Source organism: Gopherus flavomarginatus, chromosome 18 (assembly GCF_025201925.1).
Source record: "Gopherus flavomarginatus isolate rGopFla2 chromosome 18, rGopFla2.mat.asm, whole genome shotgun sequence".
NCBI lineage: Eukaryota > Metazoa > Chordata > Testudines > Testudinidae > Gopherus > Gopherus flavomarginatus.
In genome coordinates, this window is record NC_066634.1 from 1,872,850 (window position 1) to 1,897,534 (window position 24,685).

The 24,685-nt window shown below is 69.3% G+C and overlaps 1 protein-coding gene and 1 long non-coding RNA gene across 2 annotated transcripts in view; one reads left to right on the top strand and one right to left on the bottom strand.

Moving 5' to 3' along the window:
* The window catches only part of HUWE1 (HECT, UBA and WWE domain containing E3 ubiquitin protein ligase 1), a 171,949-nt gene that overhangs the window by 41,410 nt on the left and 105,854 nt on the right, over positions 1-24,685 (top strand). The window contains 38 exon segments of the mRNA XM_050927167.1: positions 45-172; positions 1,041-1,122; positions 1,845-2,021; positions 2,102-2,261; positions 2,573-2,931; positions 3,125-3,320; positions 3,563-3,730; positions 3,823-3,968; positions 4,441-4,507; positions 4,770-4,984; positions 5,122-5,333; positions 5,833-6,015; positions 6,592-6,764; positions 9,065-9,210; positions 9,298-9,373; positions 9,827-9,925; positions 10,130-10,263; positions 10,642-10,813; positions 11,024-11,252; positions 11,399-11,577; positions 11,664-11,753; positions 11,829-11,983; positions 12,858-12,903; positions 15,224-15,490; positions 15,644-15,884; positions 16,019-16,152; positions 16,519-16,733; positions 16,930-17,218; positions 17,660-17,762; positions 18,201-18,744; positions 19,209-19,647; positions 20,171-20,286; positions 20,369-20,525; positions 20,708-20,840; positions 20,914-21,116; positions 21,560-21,687; positions 23,024-23,120; positions 23,571-23,720. Coding sequence (XP_050783124.1) covers positions 45-172; positions 1,041-1,122; positions 1,845-2,021; positions 2,102-2,261; positions 2,573-2,931; positions 3,125-3,320; positions 3,563-3,730; positions 3,823-3,968; positions 4,441-4,507; positions 4,770-4,984; positions 5,122-5,333; positions 5,833-6,015; positions 6,592-6,764; positions 9,065-9,210; positions 9,298-9,373; positions 9,827-9,925; positions 10,130-10,263; positions 10,642-10,813; positions 11,024-11,252; positions 11,399-11,577; positions 11,664-11,753; positions 11,829-11,983; positions 12,858-12,903; positions 15,224-15,490; positions 15,644-15,884; positions 16,019-16,152; positions 16,519-16,733; positions 16,930-17,218; positions 17,660-17,762; positions 18,201-18,744; positions 19,209-19,647; positions 20,171-20,286; positions 20,369-20,525; positions 20,708-20,840; positions 20,914-21,116; positions 21,560-21,687; positions 23,024-23,120; positions 23,571-23,720 — 6,808 coding nt within the window.
* Positions 6,774-8,120, bottom strand: LOC127036495 (uncharacterized). The gene is made up of 3 exons (XR_007770158.1): positions 8,040-8,120; positions 7,687-7,758; positions 6,774-7,006 (listed from the first exon to the last, which is right to left on the bottom strand). It is a non-coding gene; the product is annotated as an uncharacterized LOC127036495 (long non-coding RNA).

Below are 24,685 nucleotides of genomic sequence, written 5' to 3' on the forward strand. Positions count from 1 at the left end.
GGGCTTCTCTGGTGGCTCCGCCCCACATCTCGTTCCCCCTGCAGGAGCTGAAGCTGCCGTGTGCCCGCGTGGTGGAGTCGAGCGGTGTCCTTGACGTGCTGATCAAACTGCTGGAGGTGGTGCAGCCCTGCCTGCAGGCCGCCAAGGAGCAGAAGGAGGTGCAGACCCCCAAGTAAGGGCCCTGGGGATGCCCTCAGCTGCCCCACAGCTGGGGTGAGCAGGGGATGGGGTCCCCGGGGGACTGACCTGGGGTGCTGCTCAGACCCTGTGAAAGCACACCCCATAGGCGACAGGCCCCATTCCCCACCCCCGAGCCAGCCAGTCCCTGCCCTGGGGCCGGATGGGAGCCAGCACCCCCTAGAGGGGACAGGCCCCTGCCCCATTCCCCACCCCCTGAGCCAGCCAGTCCCTGCCCTGGGGCCGGATGGGAGCCAGCACCCCCTAGAGGGGACAGGCCCCTGCCCCATTCCCCACCCCCTGAGCCAGCCAGTCCCTGCCCTGGGGCCGGATGGGAGTCAGCACCCCCTAGAGGGGACAGGCCCCTGCCCCATTCCCTCCTCTCCCCCCCCCGGCCCCGAGCCAGCCAGTCGCCGCCTTGGGGCCTGGGGGGAGCCGGTGCCCCCTAGACGGGACAGGCCCCGTGCTCCATTCCCCACCCCCTGAGCCAGCCAGTCCCTGCCCTGGGGCCAGATGGGAGCTGGCACCCCCTAGAGGGGACAGGCCCCTGCCCCATTCCCTCCTCTTCCCCCCCCCCCACCCCCTCAAGCCAGCCAGTTGCCGCCCTGGGGCCGGGGGGGAGCCAGTGCCCCCTCGACGGGACAGGCCCCGTACCCCATTCCCCATCCCGTGAGCCAGCCAGTCCCTGCCCTGGGGCCGGATGGGAGCTGTAACCCCCTAGAGGGGACAGGCCCCGTATCCCATTCCTGAGCCAGCCAGTCGCTGCCCTGGGGCCAGATGGGAGCTGGCACCCCCCCAGAGGGGAAGAGCCCCCACCCTGTCATTGTTCTGTGGGACCGACTGCCCTTCCCTCCCTGCCCCAGGTGGATCACGCCAGTGCTGCTGCTCATTGACTTCTACGAGAAGACAGCCATCTCGTCCAAGAGACGAGCCCAGATGAACAAGGTACCGGCCTTGCGAGGCCTTGTCGGCCTGTCCAGGGGGATCTGTGCCCCCGTCACCTCCCGCTCCACTCGGCCGCCTGGCAAGGAGAGTCCCCAGTTGGAAAGGCCGAGGGATCGGGGGGGATCCGGGTGGCAAGGGGAGAGCAGGTCAGGGGAGCTGGGGATCCAGGTGGTAGGGGAGCGCAGGTAGTGGGTGGGGGTATCCGGGCGGGGCGGGGAACGCAGGCTGGGAATGGGGGGGGATCCGGGTGGGGAGGGGCTGGGAGTGGGGCTAGCTGGTGGTGGGGAGAGCCGGCCAGGGGAGCTGGGGATCCGGGTGGTAGGGGAGCGCAGGTAGGGGGTGGGGGTATCCGGGCGGGGAACGCAGGCTGGGAGTGGGGGGGGGATCCGGGCGGGGAGGGGCTGGGAGCGGGGCTGGCTGGTGGTGGGGAGAGCCGGCCAGGGGAGCTGGGGATCCGGGCGGGGAGGGGCTGGGAGCGCAGGCCGGGAGTGGGGGTGGCTGGTGGTGGGGAGAGCCGGCCAGGGGAGCTGGGGATCCGGGTGGTGGGGGAGCGCAGGCCGGGGGTGGGGGTGGCTGGTGGTGGGGAGAGCCGGCCAGGGGAGCGGCTGGGGATCCAGGCAGCGAGGGAGAGCTGGTCTGGAGGGGGAGCGGGGAAAGGGCTCCCGCAGCAGGAGAGGCAGGGCCCGGGCCCCCCACAGTCCTCTGGGTTCTCTGCCCCCCAGTATCTCCAGGCCAACGGGAACAACTGGCGCTGGTTTGATGACCGCTCCGGCCGCTGGTGCAGCTACAGCGCCAGCAACAACAGCACTATCGACACGGCCTGGAAGGCGGGCGAGACCAGCGTGCGCTTCACGGCCGGCCGCCGGCGCTACACGGTGCAGTTCACCACCATGGTGCAGGTACGGAGCCGAGCTCCCGGGGGCGGGGGCAGCCCGGTCCCCCCGAGCAGGCACTGACCCCCCCCCCCCTCCCCTGCCAGGTGAATGAGGAGACAGGCAACCGGCGCCCGGTGATGCTGACTCTGCTGCGGGTGCCCCGGCTCGGGAAGGGAGCCAAGGAGGGCAATGGGCAGGAGGTGGAGAAGACCCTGGAGGAGGCCAAAGAAACAGAGGGCAAAGCCAAGGAGGAGAAAGCAAATGGTACGTGGCTCGGGCTGGCGGGGGGCTGCGGGCCGAGTGAGGGGAGGCCAGGGCTGGGCTGGTGGGGGCGCGACTGCGGGTTGGGAGTGAGGGGCACCGGAGGGGGGCGGCTGCGGGTCGGGAGTGAGGGGCACCGGGGGGGGCGGCTGCGGGTCGGGAGTGAGGGGCACCGGAGGGGGGCGGCTGCGGGTCGGGAGTGAGGGGCACCGGAGGGGGGCGGCTGCGGGTCGGGAGTGAGGGCACCGGGGGGGGGCGGCTGCGGGTCGGGGGTGAGGGGCAGCTGCCATCCCCAATGTGCTCTGCCCCCCCAGAGGCCCCAGTGCCCGCGGAGCCCCTGCCCCCCGAGAAGGAGGCGGCCCCCGAGGAGCCGAAGGCGGCCGAGATCCTGATCGAGGGGCTGACGGAGGAGATGGTGACGGTGCTGATCCGGGCCTGCGTGAGCATGCTGGGGGTGCCAGTGGACCCCGACACACTGCACGCCACCCTGCGCCTCTGCCTGCGCCTGACGCGCCACCACAAGTACGCCCTGATGTTCGCCGAGCTCCGCAGCACCCGCGTGATCCTCAGCCTGACCCAGAGCTCCGGCTTCAACGGCTTCACGCCCCTCGTCACCCTGCTCTTCCGGCACGTCATCGAGGAGCCCTGCACCCTGCGCCACACCATGGAGAAGGTGGGTGCCGCCGGCCTCGCCCCGGGAGATGGTGGGTGCTTCCGGGCCGGGTTCCTAGGCCGTGCTCGGTGGATGGTGGGTGCCTCTGGCCTCGCCCCTGTGACTCCGTGGGCCCTTGGTGCACACCGGGGAGAAGGTGGGTGCTGCTGGGCGCTGCCCCCCCCGTTGCATTGTGGCCTGCTCCCCCCCACAGGTTGTTCGCTCGGCGGCCACGAGCGGCGCAGGCAGCACCACCTCCGGGGTGGTGTCGGGCAGCCTGGGCTCCCGCGAGATCAACTACATCCTGCGCGTGCTGGGCCCGGCCGCCTGCCGCAACCCCGAGATCTTCACCGAGGTGGCCAACGGCTGCATCCGCATCGCCCTGCCCGCCCCCCGCGGCTCAGGGACCGGTAAGTGGGGCACAGAGACCCCCTGGCTCCCCCTGCCCAGACCAGGCAGGCCTGGGAGCCAGGACGCCTGGGTTCTCTGCCTGGCTCTGGGAGGGGAGTGGGGTTCACTGGGTGAGAGCAGGAGGAGGCTGGGAGCCCAGACACCTGGGTTCTCTTCCCAGCTCTGGGAGGGGAGTGGATTCACTGGGTGAGAGGCCGGACTCCTGGGTTCTATTTTGCTTCCCTTTCTCTCCCCTTGGGAGCATCGGACGACGAGTTCGAGAACCTGCGGATTAAGGGCCCCAACGCGGTGCAGCTGGTGAAGACGACGCCGGTGAAGCCGTCCGCCCTGCCCGTCATCCCCGACCCCATCAAGGAGGTGATCTATGACATGCTGAACGCGCTGGCCGCCTACCACGCCCCCGACGAAGGTAACTCACCACCCCCACCCCCTAGTGCCCCCAGGCTCCCTGTGCACCACCGGAGCCGCGTCTGACCTGCCCGCCCCCTCCCCCCCCCGCAGCTGAGAAGAGCGAGGCCAAGCCGGGCTCGGCCAGCCAGGAGGTGAGCCAGCTGCTGTCGGACGTGGGCGACGACGTGTACCAGCAGTACCGCTCCCTCACCCGCCAGGGCAGTGACTTCGACTCGCAGAGCGGCTTCGCCATCACCGTGAGTCCGGCCGTGCCGGGGCGGGGAGCTGGGAGGTGGGGGGTGGGGGCGACAACGTGTACCAGCATTACCGCTCCCTCACCCGCCAAGGCAGTGACTTGGACTCGCAGAGCGGCTTCGCCATCACCGTGAGTCCGGCCGTGCCGGGGCGGGGAGCTGGGAGGTGGGGGGTGGGGGCGACAACGTGTACCAGCAGTACCGCTCCCTCACCCGCCAGGGCAGTGACTTCGACTCGCAGAGCGGCTTCGCCATCACCGTGAGTCCGGCCGCGCCGGGGCGGGGAGCTGGGAGGTGGGGGGCGGGGGTCGACGACGTGTACCAGCAGTACCGCTCCCTCACCCGCCAGGGCAGTGACTTCGACTCGCAGAGCGGCTTCGCCATCACCGTGAGTCCGGCTGCGCCAGGGTGGGAAGCAGGGGGGGACGCCCCACACTGAGGGGACCTGGTGCTGACCGACCCTCTCCTTTCCTAGGCCCAGGTGTTCGGCGCAGACGGAGCAGCCGCCGAGACGCCGCCATCTGGGACCCCCCAGGGAGAAGGTAACGCTGACTCCCTGGGCTAGGGGACCCCCTGTATCCCAGTACTGCCAGGGGTCCCCGGGATCCCTCCCCCAACCAGGGTGGGGCACCCCTGGGTACCCCCCTCTGCTGCCCCCGACAGCTGGCACAGGGCACACCCAGGGACCCCCTCAGCTGTTCCCCAGTAGCTGGCGCAGGACACCTTTGGGCATCTGCTGGCACCAGGTTCCCAGGGGACCCCATTCTGTGCACCCCCCCCCAACCCATCTCCCCCTGCCCGCAGCCTCTACCCCTGAGGAGTCGCGGGAGGGCCGGAAGGACAAGGAGGGAGACAAGGCGACGGAGGAGGGCAAGCAGAAGGCCAAGGGCAGCAAGCCGCTCATGCCCACCTCCACCATCCTGCGCCTGCTGGCCGAGCTGGTGCGCTCCTATGTGGGCATCGCCGCGCTCATCGCCAACTACAGCTATACCGTGGGCCAGTCCGAGCTCATCAAGGAGGTGAGGGGCAGCCTGGACCCCTGGGTTCTCTCCCTGGCTCTGGGAGGGGAGTGGGAGCTGGTGGGTTAGAGCCGGGAGAGGGTGGGGTTCTGGGGCATGGCATGGGGACCCGCTCACCCCTCCCCGTGTCCCGGCAGGACTGCAGTGTGTTGGCCTTTGTCCTGGACCATCTGCTGCCCCACACCCAGAATGCAGAGGACAAGGACACCCCCGCGCTGGCCCGTCTCTTCCTTGCCAGCCTGGCTGCAGCAGGCAGCGGCACAGACGCCCAGGTGGCGCTGGTGAACGAGGTGAAGGCTGCATTGGGCCGGGCGTTGGCCATGGCAGAGAGCACGGAGAAACATGCCAGGTGAGTGGGGGCTGGCAGCCCTGGGGTCACTGCCTGGCTTTGGGCGGGGGGTGGGGGGTCAGGAATCAGGGCTCCAGGACCTGGTAAAGGCCGTGGCTCCCGGGATGACACAGTGGCTCCCAAATCCCCTCTTCAGGTTTCTAGCCCTGATGGTTGGGGAAAAAATCTTAAAAAGACGACGCTGCCGGAGTGTGCCGAGAGCCTGAACCAGTCGCTTCGGGGTGGGGAGGATGCAGCTCCAAGGGGTGTCAAGTCCCATGTTGGGAGCTCTGGGCGATTGGCGCTTTGCCAGCAGCACCCCACTGAGGGGCAGGGGTCCATGTGGCAGGAGATCAGTCGCGCCGTGGCTGTTGGGAAGAACGTATCAGGGTATCCCACAGCTAACACCAGCACCTTGCTGGGGGTGATCTCCCAGTGCAGACACCGGTGCCTGTCTGGGTGTGTGAGGGGGTCCCACAGTAGGGGTGGCGTGGCGCTGATCCCTCCTCTCCCTCCCCAGGCTGCAGGCCGTGATGTGCATCATCAGCACCATCATGGAGTCCTGCCCCTCCACCTCCAGCTTCTACAGCAGCGCAGCCGCCAAGACGCAGCACAACGGCATGAACAACATCATCCGCCTCTTCCTCAAGAAGGGGCTGGTCAGTGACCTGGCGCGGGTCCCCCACAGCCTCGACCTCTCCAGGTGCGCCCGGGGCTGGGCGCCAGGATGCCTGGGTTCTCTCTGGCTCTGGGAGCGGGGGCTGGCGGTTAGAGCAGGAGGTGCTGGGAACCAGGACTCCTGGGTTCTCTCCGCGGCTCTGGGAGCGGGGTGGGGGCTGGTGGTTAGAGCAGGAGGGGCTGGGAACCAGGACTCCTGGGTTCTCTCCGCGGCTCTGGGAGCGGGGTGGGGGCTGGTGGTTAGAGCAGGAGGGGCTGGGAACCAGGACTCCTGGGTTCTCTCCGCGGCTCTGGGAGCGGGGTGGGGGCTGGTGGTTAGAGCAGGAGGGGCTGGGAACCAGGACTCCTGGGTTCTCTCTGGCTCTGAGAGGGGAGCAGGGGCTGGTGGTTAGAGCAGGGGGGCTGGGAGCCAGGACTCCTGGGTTCTCTCTGACTCTGAGAGGGGAGCCGGGGCTGGTGGTTAGAGCAGGGGGGCTGGGAGCCAGGACTCCTGGGTTCTCTCCGCAGCTCTGGGAGCGGGATGGGGGCTGGGAGCCAGGACTCATGGGTTCTCTCTGGCTCTGGGAGGGGAGTGGGGGCTGATGGAGACTCTGCCCTGCAGCCCCAACATGGCCAACACAGTGAACGCGGCGCTGAAGCCCCTGGAGACGCTGTCGCGCATCGTCAACCAGCCCAGCAGCCTCTTTGGCAGCAAGAGCACGGCCAGCAAGAGCAAAGCAGAGGGCGAGGCACAGGGCACTGCCCGCGACGCCAACAGCAACCAGCAGGACGTGGGTACGTGGGGCCAGGATCCCTCACCCACAGCCTGACACCCCCCGCTGCCGCGCTCCGTCCTCTCGCCCGCAGCCTGCTGCTGTCCCCCGGCCTGCTGCCTCGCACCACCCGTCTCCCCCGCTGCCGGGATCCCTCCTCTTGCCCACAGCCTGTGTCCCCCGGCCTGGTGCCTCGCACCGCCCGTCTCCCCCGCTGCCGGGATCCCTCCCCTCGCCCGCAGCCTGTGTCCCCCGGCCTGGTGCCTCGCACCGCCCGTCTCCCCCGCTGCCAGGATCCCTCCTCTTGCCCGCAGCCTGTGTCCCCCCGCCCCGCTGCCTCGCACCGCCTGCCTCCTCCGCTGCCGGGATCCCTCCTCTTGCCCGCAGCCTGTGTCCCCCGGCCCACTGCCTCCTGTCTCCCCTCGCCCGCAGCCTGTGTGCCCTGGCCCGCTGCCTCGCACCGCCTGCCTCCCCCGCTGCCAGGATCCCTCCCCTCCCTTCCCCTCACCCGCAGCCTGTGCGCCCCCGGCCTACTGCCACCCACCTCCCCTGCTGCCAGGCTCCCTCCCCTCCCCTCACCTGCAGCCTGTCCCCTACTCCCCCCCCTAGCCTGCTGCCACCTGCCTCCCCTCTCCCACAGCCTATGTGCCCCGGCCTGCTACCTCGCACCGCCTGCCTCCCCTGCTGCCGGGATCCCTCCTCTCACCCGCAGCCTGTGTCCCCTGGCCTGCTGCCTCGCACCGCCTGCCTCCCCCGCTGCCGGGATCCCTCCCCTCCCTTCCCCTCACCCGCAGCCTGTGCGCCCCCGGCCTACTGCCACCCACCTCCCCTGCTGCCAGGCTCCCTCCCCTCCCCTCGCCTGCAGCCTGTCCCCTACTCCCCCCCCCCAGCCTGCTGCCACCTGCCTCCCCGCTGCCACCTGCCTATGTGCCTCGGCCTGCTACCTCGCACCGCCTGCCTCCCCTGCTGCCGGGATCCCTCCTCTCACCCGCAGCCTGTGTCCCCCGGCCTGCTGCCTCGCACCGCCCGTCTCCCCCGCTGCCGGGATCCCTCCCCTCCCTTCCCCTCACCCGCAGCCTGTGCGCCCCCGGCCTACTGCCACCCACCTCCCCTGCTGCCAGGCTCCCTCCCCTCCCCTCGCCCACAGCCTGTGCGCCCCCGGCCTGCTGCCACCCACCTCCCCTGCTGCCAGGCTCCCTCCCCTCCCCTCGCCTGCAGCCTGTCCCCTACTCCCCCCCCCCAGCCTGCTGCCACCTGCCTCCCCGCTGCCACCTGCCTATGTGCCTCGGCCTGCTACCTCGCACCGCCTGCCTCCCCCGCTGCCGGGATCCCTCCTCTCACCCGCAGCCTGTGTCCCCCAGCCCGCTGCCTCGCACCGCCCGTCTCCCCCGCTGCCGGGCTTCCTCCCCTCACCCACAGCCTCGCACCGCCCGTCTCCCCCGCTGCCGGGCTCCCTCCCCTCCCCTCCCCTCGCCCACAGCCTGTGTGCCCCACGGGCCTGCTGCCTTGCACCGCCTGCCTCCCCCACTGCCGGGATCCCTCCCCTCGCCCACAGCCTGTGTCCCCCGGCCCGCTGCCTCCCCCGCTGCCGGGATCCCTCCCCTCGCCCACAGCCTGTGTCCCCCGGCCCGCTGCCTCCCCCGCTGCCGGGATCCCTCCCCTCGCCCACAGCCTGTGTCCCCCGGCCCGCTGCCTCGCACCGCCTGCCTCCTCCGCTGCGGGGATCCCTCCCCTCGCCCACAGCCTATGTGCCCCACGGGCCTGCTGCCTCACACCGCCTGCCTCCCCCACTGCCGGGATCCCTCCCCTCGCCCACAGCCTGTGTGCCCCGGCCTGGTGCCTCCCCCGCTGCCGGGCTCCCTGCCCTCGCCCACAGCCTTTGTCCCCCGGCCCGCTGCCTCGCACCGCCCGTCTCCCCCGCTGCCGGGCTCCCTCCCCTCGCCCACAGCCTGTGTCCCCCGGCCCGCTGCCTCGCACCGCCTGCCTCCCCCGCTGCCGGGATCCCTCCCCTCGCCCACAGCCTGTGTCCCCCGGCCCGCTGCCTCGCACCGCCTGCCTCCCTCGCTGCCGGGATCCCTCCCCTCCCCTTACCCACAACCTGTGTGCTCCGGCCTGCTGCCTCCTGTCTCCCCTCACCCACAACCTGTGTCCCCCGGCCCACTGCCTCCTGCCTTTCCCGCTGCTGGGATCCCGCCCCGGCCTGCTGCCACCTGCCTCCCCCGCTGCCAGGTTCCCTCTCCGATTTCCCCCCTGCTGCCCCCTTGCCTGCACCCCGGAGGTTCCCCATCAGCGGGCCGTCTCCTGATTGCTCTGTTCCCCCAGGGGAGCCGGGTGAGGCAGGTGCCCAGGAGGACCACGACGCAGGCCAGGCGGAGGTGGCGGATGGCGACATCATGGACGGGGAGGCGGAGGGCGACGCAGTGGTGATCGCTGGGCAGCCCGAGGTGCTCAGCACTCAGGAGATGCAGGTGAGGGGCCGGCCGGGGAGCTGGGGGGGCCAGGATGGGGAATCACAACCGGCCTGGCCCCCACCCACCACCCCGCTGCCCCTGCAGGTGGAGAACGAGCTGGAGGACCTGATAGACGAGCTGCTGGAACGGGATGGCGGCCCCGGGAATAGCACCATCATCGGTGAGGGAGGGGACTGGGGGGCAGGCACCGAGGGCGTGTGCTGGGTCTTAGGGAGTGGGGAGGGACTACTGGGGCATAGCCTAGGGGAGGGGGCTGGGGGCGAAGCAGGACCTGGCAGGTTATATGCTGCTCTGGGAGCCAGGACTCCTGGGTTTTTTCCCTGGCTCTGGGAGGGGAGTGAGGGCTAGTGGTTGGAGTGGGCGGGGCTGGGAGCCAGGACTCCTGGGTTCCCTCCCTAGCTCTGGGAGGGGAGTGGGGGCAGGACCTGTGCTCTGGTATGGTGGAGGGACAGAAGGCCCATGTTGAGGGGGATCTTGGTCAGGAGCCTGCGGGGGGTGGGGCGAACTCACCCGCATTCACCTCCCTTCCCTGCCTCGCCCCTGTGGCCCTGGAGCCAGACCCGTGCGTGTGGCTGCCTGCGGGGGCCCCCCTCACCCCATCTCTCCCCCACAGTGAGCCGCAGTGGGGAGGACGATGCCCCAGAGGACGTGCTGATGGACGAGGCCCCCTCCAACCTGAGCCAGGGCTCCACACTCCAGGCCAACCGGGAAGGTAAGGGTTAACCTGGGACACTGCCCCCAGTGGCCAGTGTGGGGCGCTGCAGGGGAGACCTGAAGCTGAGCCCTGCAGCTGGAAAGACATTGGATGTGTGTGGGGAGAGAAGCCCGGACGCCTGGGTTCTCTCCCGGCTCTGGGAGGGGAGTAGGGGCTGGTGAAGGGCAGGGCTGACCCGTGGCCCCTCTGTACTGTCCCCAGACTCGATGAACATCCTGGACCCCGAAGACGAGGAGGAGCACACACAGGAGGAAGACAGCAGCGGCAGTAATGAGGATGAGGATGACAGTCAGGATGAGGAGGAGGAGGAAGAGGAGGAAGACGAAGATGATCAGGTGAGGCGGGGGCCAGCAGCTGGCATCAGCCCTGACTCTGAGAGGGGAGTGGGGTCTAATGGTTAGAGCCAGGACTCCTAGGTTCTTTCATAGCCTCGACCTCTGCAGGTGCGCCCGGGGGTTGAAGAAGGGGGCTGGGTACCAGGATTCCTGGGTTTTCTCCCTGGTTCTCAGGGGGGCTAATGGGTAGAGCAGGGTGCTGGGAGCCAGGATGCCTGGGTCCTCTCCCAGCTCTGAGGAGGAGGGCAGCGGGGGCTGGGCAGGGCTCCAGGACTCCGGGGTCCTCTCCCGGCTCTGGGAGGGGGCTGGGCTCCAGGACTCCAGGGTCCTCTCCCGGCTGGAGTGGGGGCCGGCTGTAAGCGGGCTATGTGCCAGCAGGACGACGAGGAGGGCGAGGAAGGGGAGGAGGAGGAGGAGGACGACGACGGCTCGGAGATGGAGCTGGACGAGGATTACCCCGACATGAACGCCTCACCCCTGGTGCGCTTCGAGCGTTTCGACCGCGAGGACGACCTCATCATCGAGTTCGACAACATGTTCTCCAGCGCCAGTAAGGGGAGCGGGGGGGTCCCCAGGCGGTCAGGGCTGGGTGGGGCCGGGCCCCCAAGTTCTCAGCCCTGGAGCGTGGGGCCAATCCCTGCCAACCCCCGAGCCCCATGGTGCTCTCCAGGGGCTCTCTGTGGCCCTGGGCTAGCCCGGCCTGGATAGGGCTAGCCCAGGGAGCTGCTAACCTCTCTCCTTCCCCCCCCCCCCGCCCCAGCGGATATCCCCCCCTCCCCAGGAAACATCCCGGCCACCCACCCGCTCATGGTGCGGCACGCGGACCACGGCTCCCTGACCCTCGGCAGCGGCTCCTCCACCACCCGCCTGGCCCAGGGCATAGGGCGGAGCCAGCGGACGCTGCGCCAGCTGACGGCCAACACGGGCCACACCATCCATGTGCACTACCCTGGCACGCGGCAGCCCAACCCCCCGCTCATCCTGCAGAGGTGAGACACGCTCGCTTCCGCCCGGCTGGGGACCCAGCCGCCCTCCCTGTGTGCTGTTGTGTGCGGCTGTTCCCCACCTACTCTGCCCCAGAGGTGGCCGCATTTCAGTGCCAGGGAAGTACCCTGACGGCACCCCCTCCCCTCAGGTTGCTGGGTCCCTCGGCCGCAGCCGACATCCTCCAGCTAAGTAGCAGCCTCCCGCTGCAGAGCCGGGGCCGCGCCCGCCTCCTGGTGGGGAACGACGACGTCCACATCATCGCCCGCTCCGACGACGAGCTGCTGGATGACTTCTTCCATGACCAGAGCACGGCCACCAGCCAGGCAGGTGAGTGCCGGGGGGGCTGGGGGCCTGGCCCTTGGGGGGTCTCTGGCTCTGAGCCAGCCTCCTTACCCTCCCTCTTCCCTCCACAGGGACCCTCTCCAGCATCCCCACCGCCCTGACGCGCTGGACCGAGGAGTGCAAGGTTCTGGACGCAGAGAGCATGCACGACTGCGTCTCAGGTGAGCCTCGTGACCTTCACCCCCACCCCGCCTGCCGGCTCAGCGCCCTGACTCCTGCTCTGCCCCCCCCCGCAGTGGTGAAGGTTCCCATCGTTAACCACCTGGAGGCGCTGCGGGACGAGGAGCTGGAGGAGCGCCGGGAGAAGCGCCGCAAGCAGCTGGCCGAGGAGGAGGTCAAAGCCACGGACAAAGCCAAGGAGGAGAAGGACGGGAAGGAGCAGAGTGCCCAGGTGGGGAGCTGCCACTGAGCTCACCTGGCCTTTGAAGGCTTAAAGGGCCGGTGGAGAACTTGTCACACCCCTCCCCAGCCCTGCCCTTCCCCCATGGCTGGTGGGGCCCAGGGCTCAGACCCCACAGACTCATTGCATCCACGGCCATGGCTGGAGAGCAGAGCTAACCTGCGGCTGGCTGGCAGCCAGTGCCCCCTAGAGGGGACAGGCCCCGGGCCCCATTCCCTTCTCCCCTGAGCCAGCCAGTCCCCACCCTGGGCTGGATCATGGCCAGCACCCCCTAGAGGGGACAGGCCACATGCCCCATTCCCTTCTCCCCTGAGCCAGCCAGTCCCCACCCTGGGCTGGATCATGGCCAGCACCCCCTAGAGGGGACAGGCCACATGCCCCATTCCCTGCCCCCCCGAGCCAGCCAGTCCCCACCCTGGGCTGGATCATAGCCAGCACCCCCTAGAGGAGACAGGCCCCAGGCCCCATTCCCTGCCCCCCAGAGCCAGCCAGTCCCCACCCTGGGCTGGATCATGGCCAGCACCCCCTAGAGGGGACAGGCCCTGGGCCCCATTCCCTGCCCCCCCGAGCCAGCCAGTCCCCACCCTGGGCTGGATCATAGCCAGCACCCCCTAGAGGAGACAGGCCCCAGGCCCCATTCCCCGCCCCCCTGAGCCAGCCAGTCCTCACTCTGGGCTGGATCTTAGCCAGTGACCCCTAGCAGGGATGAGCCACATGCCCCATTCCCTGCCGCCCTGAGCCACCCGGTGCCCTCTAGGGGGTCCAGGCTGCATGCCCCATTCCCTGCCCCTATAGCCAGCGGCCCCCCAGGGGGTCCAGGCCACATGCCCCTCTAACTCCATTCTGTCCCTCTCTTGCTTTCCAGGGGGCGGTGCCCACACCTAACACCGCCACCGAGCAGAGTCTCTCAGGTAACTGCCCCGCCCGTCACCCCCACTTGCCCCTCGGTCCCAGGCCGGGCCCAGCAGCGCCCCGAGGCCCTGGGGGATGAGGTAGTAGATTGTATAGTTTTAGGGTCACACCCGGTCTTGGAGATAACTATACAGTCTACTGTCTTTCCCGCGGGGTCACCCTCAGCATTACCAGCAGGAGCCAGGAACCACCGTCTGCCCCAGCTCGGGGGGGAGCCAGGACGCCTGGGTTCTCTCCCGGCTCTGGAAGCGGAGTGGGGGCTAGTGGCTAGAGCGAGGGGGCTGGGTGCCAGGACTCCTGGGTTCTCTCCCCGGCTCTGGGAGGGGAGTGGGGAGCTGGTGGCTAGAGCAGAGGGGGCTGGGAGCCAGGACTCCTGGGTTCTCTCCCCGGCTCTGGGAGGGGAGCAGGGGGGGCTGGGTGCCAGGACTCCTGGGTTCTCTCCCCGGCTCTGGGAGGGGAGCGGGGGCTGGTGGTTAGAGCAGGCGGGGCTGGGTGCCAGGACTCCTGGGTTCTCTCATGGCTCTGGGAGCAGGCGGGGGAATGGAGCGCAGTGGATAGAGCATTGGGGGCCCAGGATGCCTGGGTTCTCATGGCTCTGGGAGGGGAGTAGGGGCTGGTGGTTAGAGCAGGGGGGGCTGGGTGCCAGGACTCCTGGGTTCTCTCATGGCTCTGGGAGGGGAGCGGGGGCTGGTGGTTAGAGCAGGGCTGGGAGCCAGGACTCCTGGGTTCTCTCATGGCTCTGGGAGCAGGCAGGGGAATGGAGTGCAGTGGATAGAGCACTGGGGGCCCAGGACTCCTGGGTTCTCTCATGGTGGGAGCTCAGGGGGTCCCGCCCTTTCCCCCAATCGTGAGTCTTTGTAGGACTATGAAACAAGCTGTCTGTGCATCCTGCCAAGTTGTGTGTGAAAGATGTGGGGCAACAGGAGGGCTCGGGGGGTGGATCCAGCCACTGCAGCGGGTGGGTGTCACATGGGGGGAGGGGCACGTCGGGAGGCCCCCGGGCTGGATCCAGCCCCCGCAGTGAATGGGTGTCAGATGAGGGACGTCAGGAGGTCCCCGGGGTGGATCCAGCCCCTGCAGCGGGTGGGTGTCAGATGAGGGGCGTCAGGAGGCTCCCGGGGTTGATCCAGTCCCCGCAGCAGGTGGGTGTCAGATGGCGGGGCAGCATCAGGAGGGCCCCGAGGTGGACCCAGCCCCCACAACGGGTGGGTGTCAGATAGGGGGGCAGCGTCAGGAGGATCCCGGGGGTGGATCCAGCCCCTGCAGCGGGTGAGTGTTAGATGGAGGGGCAGCGTTGGGAGGCCCCCGAGGTGGATCCAGCCCCCCGCAGCGGGTGGGTGTGAGATGGGGGAAGGGGCACATCGGGAGGCCCCCGGGGGTGGATCCAGCCCCCGCAGTGAGTGGGTGTCAGATGAGGGGCGTCAGGAGGCCCCTGGGGGTGGATCCAGCCCCCGCAGCGGGTGGGTGTGAGAGATGTGGGGCAACAGGAGTCCCCCACGGGTGGATCCAGCCCCCACAGTGGGTGGGTGTCAGATGGGGGCATCAGGTGGGCCCCGGGGGTGGATCCAACCCCCGCAGCGGGTGGGTGGGAGATGGGGATGTGGGGGGTGGGAAGCCTCCGGGGGTGGATCCAGCTCCCGCAATGGGTGGGTATCAGAAGGGGGGGGTGGGAGGCCCCCCTGGGGTGGACCCGGCCCCCACAGCGGGTGGGTGTCAGATGGGGGGTGTCAGGAGGGCCCTGGGGGTGGATCCAGCCCCCGCAGCGGGTGGGTGTCAGATGGGGGAGGGGGGGGTGGGAGGCCCCCGCAGGTGGATTCAGCCCCCGCAGCGGGTGGGTGTCAGATGGGGGAGGGTGGCAGGAGGCCCCCGAGGGTGGATTCAGCCCCCCTGCGGCAGGTGGGTGTCAGATGGGGGGCGGCAGGAGGCCCCTGGGGGTGGATTCAGCCCCCCGCAGCGGGTGGGTGTCAGATGGGGGAGGGGGGCGAGAGCCCCCCGCAGCGGATTCAGCCCCCCGCAGCGGGTGGGTGTCAGATGGGGGGCGGCAGGAGGCCCCCGGGGTGGACCCAGCCCCCGCCGGGATGAGGTAGTACGTTGTATTGTTGTGGGGTCGGGATTCGTGCCCCAGTCAGAGATAACGATACAACTTACTACTTTCCCCAGCGCCGGGCCCTCGCCGGCTGGAGGAGCCTGGTGGGCCGGAAGTCAGGACTCCTGGGTTCTCTCCCAGCTGCTGCGGGGGTAGCGGGGCTCAAGGTGGGGAGGGTGCGGCATGGCCTGGGTGTGGGGTGTCCCATCTAAGCCCCATCTCACCCACCCCAGATGCAGCTGGGCGGACTGACGGTTTCCCCGCCGCCCCGCCCGCTGCCGAGGGCCCCTCCCTCGGCCCCAAGCAGACGCTGGTCACCCTGGAGACCCCGCAGCCGGCAGCGGCAGGTGGGGAGCTGCCCCCGGAGCTTGCCAGGCAGCCCAGCACCGAGGCCTCGCGCCAGCTGCTGGTGCCAGCCGAGCAGGAGGACTCGGGGCCGGGTAGGCCCAGTGCCGACGCGGAGGCCACCCAGATGGAGCTGTCACCTGCCCCCACCATCAGTAAGTGGGGGGGATTGCAGGGGCTGGGAGTCAGGACGCCTGGTTCTGTCCTGGCTGGGTCACTGGCTGACCTTGGGAAGGCATCCTTCCCCTCTCTGCCTCAGTTTCCCCTCTGGGATCCCCTTGACTTCCCCACCCCCGTTTCTTCCCCAGCCTCGCTGTCCCCAGAGAGGGCAGAGGACTCGGATGCCCTGACGGCCGTTAGCAGCCAGCTGGAGGGCTCGCCCATGGACACCTGCAGCCTGGAGGAGGGCGTTGGGGGGGGCACCATGCCTGGTGGGGCGGAGCAGCCTCTTGCCCATGGTGCCCCCGGGGCTGAGCCAGCCCAGCAGTGCCCCGAGGGCCAGGCCGGTGGCGACAGCCTGGCCGATGCCAGCCAGCAAGGGGAGGACAGGTATGGGGCAGGGTGTGCAACGGGTGGGGATCAGGGTGTGAGGCAGGGGAATGAGGATCTGGCTTGGGGTGGGACTCACTGAGGAGGGGGCTGGGATCTGGCCCCCACTCACCCCCTGCTTCCCATCCCCCCAGCTCACCCCCTGCTTCATCCTCCGAGAGCTCTTCTACCAGGGACTCGGCCGTGGCCATCTCCGGAGCCGACTCCCGGGGCATCCTGGAGGAGCCGCTGCCCTCCACCAGCAGTGAAGAGGAGGACCCGCTAGCAGGTACCGGGGGTGACTGACCAGCCTCTTTTGCAGAGGGCTTGGGTAGCTGTGATGCTCTAGCATGGCTGGAGGGGGCGCTGTGCTGCCGAGGGTGGTCGGGGGCCTCGGTAGGGGGCACTCTCCCCTGGCAGCCAGGGCCAGGCACTTGATCCCTTCTGGGCATTCAAACGATGGAGTCGGGATGAATCCGGGTCTCCTCGTCACTGTTCTCCTGCTGCAGCCCCATGGTGCACAGCCTGCCCCAGAGGTGGCTGCATTTCAGGGTGTGGTGATCCTTCCCTGTGCAGCGTTCTGTGCGGCTGTTCCCCAGCTGCCCCACCCCCAGAGGTGGCTGCATCTTTTGCTGACACCCCCATCTCTTTTCAGGGATAAACCTCCCTGAGGGCGTGGACCCCTCCTTCCTGGCAGCCCTGCCAGACGACATCCGGCGTGAGGTGCTGCAGAACCAGCTGGGTATCCGGCCGCCAGCTCGGCCTCCCCCCACGGCTACCACCCCCACCCCGCCTGTGGTGAGCAACCCTGGGGTGACAGAGGTCAGCCCCGAGTTCCTGGCTGCCCTGCCCCCTGCCATCCAGGAGGAGGTAAGTGCTGCTCCTGAGGGGGAGGAGCTCTGTCTGGCTCGGGGCTGGGGCTGGGGCAGAGCTGAGGGGTGAGAGGGTGGAGCTAGGTGTCAGGGTGGGCGGGGCCTCGGCATGGTCTGTGGGCGGGGTCTCTGGGCATGGGCGGGGCTACGGCCTGGCAGACAGGGTCCCCCCAGGCAGTGACCTGTCCTCCCAGGTGCTGGCGCAGCAGCGAGTGGAGCAGCAGCGGCGGGAGCTGGCACAGGGCATCAGCTCGGACACACCCATGGACCCAGTGACCTTTATCCAGACGCTGCCCTCGGACCTGCGGCGCTCGGTGCTGGAGGACATGGAGGACAGCGTGCTGGCCGTCATGCCGCCCGACATCGCCGCCGAGGCCCAGGCCCTGCGCCGCGAGCAGGAGGCCCGGCAGCGCCAGCTCATGCATGAGCGGCTCTTCGGGCACTCCAGCACCTCGGCCCTGTCGGCCATCCTGCGCAGCCCGGGTACGGCCCCCCCCGGGCACCCCCCTACCCCTGCTCCGGCACCTCGGCCCTGTCGGCCATCCTGCGCAGCCCGGGTACGACCCCGCTCTGGCACCTCGGCCCTGTCAGCCATCCTGCGCAGCCCGGATACGGCCCCCCCCCCCCCCCCCGGCACCCCCTATCCCTGCTCCGGCATCTTGGCCCTGTCGGCCATCTTGCGCAGCCCAGGTACGGCCCCCCCCAGGCACCCCCTACCCCCGCTCCGGCACCTCGGCCCTGTCGGCCATCCCGCGTAGCCCTGGTACCGCCCCCGGGCACCCCCTTACCACCGCTTCGGCACCTCGGCCCTGTTGGCCATCCATCCTGCGCAGCCTGGGCATTCCCCCCAGACACCCCCCTACCCTCACTGCAGCACCTCAGTCTGCAGCCCCCCAACTCCTGTTTCCTCTCATCTCCCCACAGCCTTCACCAGCCGGCTGAGCGGGAACCGCGGGGTCCAGTACACGCGCCTGGCCGTGCAGAGGGGGGGCACCTTCCACATGGGCGGTGGTAGCAGCCACAACAGGTACCTGCCCCGGGGGGGCGGACAGGCTGAGGGGGCACCTCTTAGCTACAAGGCTCAAATCTCATCTCCTGTGGAGACACAGGACACATGGGATCCATGCTGGGCTCCGAGAGAGACGTGGGGGCTGGTGGCTCCAGCATGGGGGGTGCTGGTAACAGCCCAGCCGCCTGGGTTCCATGCCCAGCTCTGGGATGGACATGAAGGCTGGTGGTTATAGCAGAGTAGGGGCAATGTGAGCTGGCCACCCGGACTCCTGGGTTCCATGCTGCGCTCTGGGGGCTGGTGATTATTGCAGGGTGGGGGCAATGTGAGCTGGCCGCCCGGACACCTGGGTTCCATGCTGGGCTCCGGGAGGGACATGGTGGCTGGCGGCTCCAGTGTGGCCTTCATAGCCACCCCGGTTCCTCGCCGCGCTGTCTGAGCTGCCTCCTCCCCCAGGCCGTCGGGCAGCACGGTGGACAGCCTCCTGCGGCTGCGGGGCCGGCTCCTGCTGGACCACGAGGCGCTCTCCTGCCTGCTGGTGCTGCTCTTCGTGGATGAGCCCAAGCTGAACACCAGCCGGCTGCACCGGGTGCTGCGCAACCTCTGCTACCACGGCCAGACGCGGGGCTGGGTGATCCGCAGCCTGCTGTCCATCCTGCAGCGCAGCAGCGAGAGCGAGCCCTGCCTGGAGACGCCCAAGGGGCCGCCGGATGAGCGGGGCAAGCGGGCCGCCAAGGCCGGGGCCCCTGAGGGCCGCCCGCTGGAGCTGCTGCACAAGATGGAGGCCCGCAGCTCGGGCCAGCTCTCCTGGCTCTCCGTCTCCATGGACGCTGCCCTGGGCTGCCGCACCAACATCTTCCAGATCCAGCGGGCCGGCGGGCGCAAGCACACGGAGAAGCACGCCGCCGGCACCGCCGCCGGTGCCGCTGTCCACATCCACCCACAGGCCGCCCCCGTGGTGTGTCGCCATGTGCTGGACACCCTCATCCAGCTGGCCAAGGTGAGGGGCCAGGGCAGGGCTGGGGTCTCGCTGGGCAGGGGACACTGTCCCTTGGCAGGTAGGGCTGGGGATGGGGGGAGCTCTTCCCTGGCAGGGCTGGGAGGGGACGTTTTCCCTTGGGGGGGTTGCAGGGGGAGGGCAGGGGACACTGTCCCTTGGCAGGCAGGGTTGAGCGCTGGGGGGGAGATGGGCAGGGGACATGGTCTCTCGGCGGGCAGGGCTGGGGGTGGGGGCTGGGCAGGGGGCGCTCTCCCCTGGGGGGGTTGCAGGGGGAGGGGGCCACTCTCCCCTGGCAGGGCTGGGCTTTGGGAGGGGGAGGGGCTGGGCAGGGGGCGCTCTCTCCTGGCAGTCAGTCCCACGTGGCGTTATGTGCGGCTGTTTCCCAGCTGCCCCCCGCCCCAGAGGCAGCTGCATCTCAGCGCCAGGCCAGCTGTCTCCAGGCTGTGACTCTGCCCTCTCCCCAGGTGTTCCCCAGCCACTTCACGCAGCAGCGGCCCAAGGAGGCGCCCTGCGAGGGGGAGCGGGGAGCCAGGCAGTCGGGCAGCCCGGGCCAGGCCAGCGGCATCTCCACCGACTTCTGGGACTTGCTGGTCAAACTGGACAACATGAATGTGAGCCGCAAGGGCAAGAACTCGGTCAAGTCGGTGCCCGTGAGCGCGGGCGCCGAGGGCGAGAGCTCCCCGTACAGCCTGGAGGCCTCGCCACTGGGCCAGCTCATGAACATGCTCTCGCACCCCGTCATCCGGCGCAGCTCGCTGCTGACCGAGAAGCTGCTGCGCCTCCTCTCGCTCATCTCCATCGCCCTGCCCGAGAACAAGGCGCCCGAGGGGCCGGGCGCCGCCCCCGCCCCGACCGCACCCTCCGCCGGGGCTGCCGCCCCCACCCCCACCCCCACCGTGCCAGGTGAGGGGGGCCACCTAGTTCTCAGTGCCCCGGGGGATTCTGGGATTGAGGGTGTGCCAGATGGGGGAGGGGGTGGCAGCTGGTGTATCCCTGCCCCCAGAGACTTCTGGGATTGGAGAGGTGGTGGGATCCTGGTTCCGCCCTGCCCCAGGGGATTCTGGGTTTGTGGGAGAGGGGCAGTGGGATCTTGATACTGCCCTGCCCCAGGAGGTTCTGGGATTGAGGGGTTTGTGCGGGGGGGCTGGTCTCTCCTCACCCCAGAGACTTCTAGGATTGAGGGGTGGTGGGATCCTGATACCGCCCTGCCCAGGGAGTTCCGGGTTTGTGGGAGGGGGGCTGGTCTCTCCCCCGCCCTGGAGACTTCTGGGATTGAGGGGTGGTGGGATCCTGATACCGCCCTGCCCCAGGGGGTTCTGGGATTGAGGGGCACAGGGTCCCAGCTTGGGGTCCTGCCCAGGTTGCCACCTGCATTCCCCATGGATCCTGGGCCGGGCCTCGCTAACCCCATGGTGTTTTCCCACAGCTCCCACCAAGGGCAGCAAATCTCCGGCCAAGGCTGGCGAAGCAGGCGGTGGTGGGACAGACACCAAGATGGTGGCGTCGGGCCTGACAGAAAACCAGCTGCAGCTGTCGGTAGAGGTGAGTGCAGAGCAGTGCCTGGGTGGGGCAGGGGGCACCTGGTGCCCCCCCCCCCCGCTCACTCCATGTGCGCCCCCCCCAGGTGCTGACGTCTCACTCCTGCTCAGAGGAGGGGCTGGAGGACGCAGCCAATGTCCTGCTCCAGCTGTCGCGGGGCGACTCGCCCACCCGGGACACAGTACTCCGGCTCCTGCTCAGCGGCGCCCGCCAGCTCGGCTACACCCTCTGCAAGCAGATCGGTAACGGGGCAGGACTTGGGGGGCAGCTTTGGGAAGGGTCAGTGGGGGAGAGGGTGGGGCCTGCTTCCCTGAGGGGAGGGCATGGGGTGCTGGGAGGGACGGGGCCAGCAGAGAATAGCTGGGGGGCTGGAACAAGTGAAGTGTGGAGGCCCTGACCCCCCGCTCCCCCCCTTGGGCCCCAGGCACCCTACTGGCGGAGCTACGCGAATACAACCTGGAGCAGCAGCGGCGGGCGCAGTGCGAGCTGCTCTCCCCTGACGGGCTCCCCGACGAGCAGCCCCAGACCACCAAGCTGAAGGGCAAGATGCAGAGCCGGTGAGTGATGCACCCCACTCCCCTGTCCCCCCTCCCCGGCCACCCCCGCTAACCCCCCCCCCCCCCCGGGCAGGTTCGACATGGCGGAGAACGTGGTGATCGTGGCCTCCCAGAAGCGGCCCCTGGGCGGGCGGGAGCTGCAGCTGCCCTCCATGTCCATGCTGACCTCCAAGACCTCCACCCAGAAGTTCTTCCTGCGCGTGCTGCAGGTCATCATCCAGCTGCGGGACGACACGCGCCGCGCCAACAAGAAGGCCAAGCAGACGGGCCGGCTAGGTAGGGCTGGGACTGGGCCCTGGGACGGGGGGGGCTGGGCTCGTGGGCCTCGGGGATTGAGGAGCAGCAGGGCTGTAGGGGGGGCACCTGCCTCTGGGATTTGGCCAGAGGGGGACCAGGGCCAAGGGGGATGCCTGTCCTGGGAGGTTCTGGGCCGGTGGGGGACCGGGGCCGAGTTGGCAGGGGAGGGGGGGTTCTGGGCGAGCACGGGGGTTCAGGGCCGGAGGGGCCCTGGGGAGTTCTGAGCAGGCAGGGTCCGTGGGGGGCTCTGGGCCGGAGGGGGCCTGGGGCCGAGTGGGCGGGGGTGGGGGGTTCTGGGCCGGAGGGGGCCGAGGGCCGAGTGGGCGAGGGAAGGGGGCTCTGGGCAGGTGTGGGACCGGGGCCGAGCCGGGGGCGGGGGGGGTCGGTTCTGGCCGCGCTCTGACCCGTCTCCCCCCCAGCAGGTAGCTCCGGTCTGGGCTCAGCTAGCAGCATCCAGGCCGCTGTCCGGCAGCTGGAGGCTGAGGCTGACGCCATTATACAAATGGTACGTGAGGGGCAGCGGGCGCGGCGGCAGCAGCAAGCAGCAACGGTTAGCATGGGGCCTGTGGCGCTTGGGGCCACTCCATCCGTGGGGTCCAGCCCCCCATTCCTGGGACCCCCCACTCCACCCGGCCTCGGGCTGGCAGCCAGGGCGCCTGGGCTCTCTCCCTGCCTCGGTGGGGGCTGGCAGCCAGGATGCCTGGGTTCTCTCCCACCTCAGGGTGGGGGCTGGGAGCCAGGATGCCTGGATCTTTCCTCATTTTGGGGGGCTGGCAGCCAGGACGCCTGGGTTCTTTCCTCAGTTCGGGGGGCTGGGAGTCAGGATGCCTGGATTCTCTCGCACCTCAGGATGGGGGATGGGAGCCAGGATGCCTGGGTCTTTCCTCAGTTCTAAGACGGGGCTGGGAGCCAGAACTCCTGGGTTCGCTCCTGGCCCTGGGAGGGGATGAGGCTTCCTGGGGGTACCCAGAGCTGTGAGGGCCCCCCCTGCTGTTGGAAACACAGCCACTGGCACGTGCCGACCTCCGAGCACCCGGCTGCTGGCTGCCCCCAGAGTCTCTTCCCCCTCCCCTCCCCAGCGAGAACGAGGAGACGTTCGCCTGCTGGGGAGCCAAGCCCCAAAGATGCGAGTAGCGTTAACAGGCTCCAGGGACAATACCACGTGCGTCATCTCACCCCGGGCACCAGCAGCCAATCCCCTGCCTCCGCCCCTCAGGGCACAGTCCTGGGGTGTCCCTTCTCCCCAGCCCCCACTTCGCTGCCTGGGAATTGAGGGGCCCCTGCACACTCTGCTGGGAAGTCAGGATTTCTGGGTTCTCTCTTGGCTCTAGGAGGGGAGTGGGGGCTGGTGGTTAGAGGCGGGAGGCTGGGAGCCAGGACTCCTGGGTTCTCTCCCGGCTCTAGGAGGGGAGTGGGGGGTGGGAGCCAGGACTCCTGGGTTCTCTCCTGTGGGAGGGGAGTGGGGATCGGTATGCATCTAATGGCTCCCAGCCTCAGGGTCCCCCACTTCACAGGCCCTGAGGGAGGTGGGACTCCACACCCACCCACCCCCATCCTCCGATTTCACCCTTCTGGAGAGAGTTCCCCCCGCATGCCCCTGCCCCCATCCGGCTGCCGTGGGCCTGTGCCATCGCTGATCCATGCATGCCATGCTGGAGCTGCCCCCAACCCGGGGGTGGGGGGGCACCTACCCATCATCCCTTGCAAGATCAGCTTGTGTGTGAGAGCTGCATGGGGGCAGGGGTGGCACGCTGTCTGTCAGTCAAATTGTCCCCCGTGCCCCCCCCAAGCCACTGCTGGAGTGAGAGTCTCTCCGTGCCCACCATACATCCGGCCCCAAAGACCCCTCCAGCCCTGCCCTGACGCCCCCCATTTGTCCCGCGCAGTCCGAATCAAGCCAGTCGGAAGGGTCTGTTCGGAGGGACGAGTCGCCCATGGACGTCGATCAGCCCTCGCCCGTCACACAGGACGCCCAGTCAGTTGGTGAGTGTCCTGCTGTCACAGCCACGCCTGGGGCTGGCTCGCCCAGTGCTGAGATGCAGCTACCTCAGGGGTGGGGCAGACCAGGAACAGCCACACATAATACTGCACAAGGATGGCTCACTCAGAGCTAAGATGCAGCCACCTCTGGGGCGAGGCGGGTGGATGATGGCTGCCCATAACGCCACGCTGGGATGCAGCCACCTCTGGGGCGAGACGGGTGGGTGATGGCTGCCCATAACACCATGCTGGGATGCAGCCACCTCTGGGGCGAGGCGGGTGGATGATGGCTGCCCATAACGCCACGCTGGGATGGCTCACGTGGTGCTGAGATGCTGCCACCTCTGGGGTGGGTTGGCTGGGGAACGGCTGTGTATACACAGCTCAGCCAGGGGTGGGGAGGGCTCCTTAGCTGCAGGGACCCCTGGGGTGACCCTGCCCCCTCCTTTGCAGGTTCCGAAGGATCCCAGCTCGGGGAGAAGGACGAGCGCCCCCCAGATCTGCCCCTCCTTAGCGAGCAGCTGAACCTGGACGAGCTCTGGGCCATGCTGGGCGAGTGCTTGAAGGAGCTGGAGGAGTCCCACGACCAGCACGCTGTGCTAGGTAAGGGTCCCGGCTCCCAGCCCCCTCCCCTCCCCGCGGTGCAGCAGCTGGCTGTGGGGTGGGGGCCCCTGGATCCCCCCCAGATCTCAGCCTCTTTCCCTGCAGTGCTGCAGCCAGACAGCCATGGGGTGGGGGGCCCTGGATCCCCCCCCGATCTCAGCCTCCCTCCCTGCAGTGCTGCAGCCAGCCATGGGGTGGGGGGCCCCGGATCCCCCCAGATCTCAGCCTCTTTCCCCGCAGTGCTGCAGCCAGACAGCCATGGGGTGAGGGGCCCCGGATCCCCCCAGATCTCAGCCTCTTTCCCTGCAGTGCTGCAGCCAGCTAGCCATGGGGTGCGAGTCCCTGGATCCCCCAGATCTCAGCCTCTTTCCCCGCAGTGCTGCAGCCAGACAGCCATGGGGTGGGGGGCCCTGGATCCCCCCCCTGATCTCAGCCTCCCTCCCTGCAGTGCTGCAGCCAGCCATGGGGTGGGGGGCCCTGGATCCCCCTGGATCTCAGCCTCTTTCCCCGCAGTGCTGCAGCCAGACAGCCATGGGGTGGGGGGCCCTGGATCCCCCCGGATCTCAGCCTCTTTCCCCGCAGTGCTGCAGCCAGCTAGTCATGGGGTGGGGGGCCCTGGATCCCCCCGGATCTCAGCCTCTTTCCCCGCAGTGCTGCAGCCAGCTAGTCATGGGGTGCGGGGCCCCGGATCCCCCCAGATCTCAGCCTCTTTCCCCGCAGTGCTGCAGCCAGCTAGCCATGGGGTGGGGGGCCCAGGATCCCCCCAGATCTCAGCCTCTTTCCCCGCAGTGCTGCAGCCAGACAGCCATGGGGTGGGGGGCCCTGGATCCCCCCAGATCTCAGCCTCTTTCCCCGCAGTGCTGCAGCCAGCTAGCCATGGGGTGGGGGGCCCAGGATCCCCACCAGATCTCAGCCTCCCTCCCCGCAGTGCTGCAGCCGGCCGTGGGGTGGGGGGCCCCAGATCC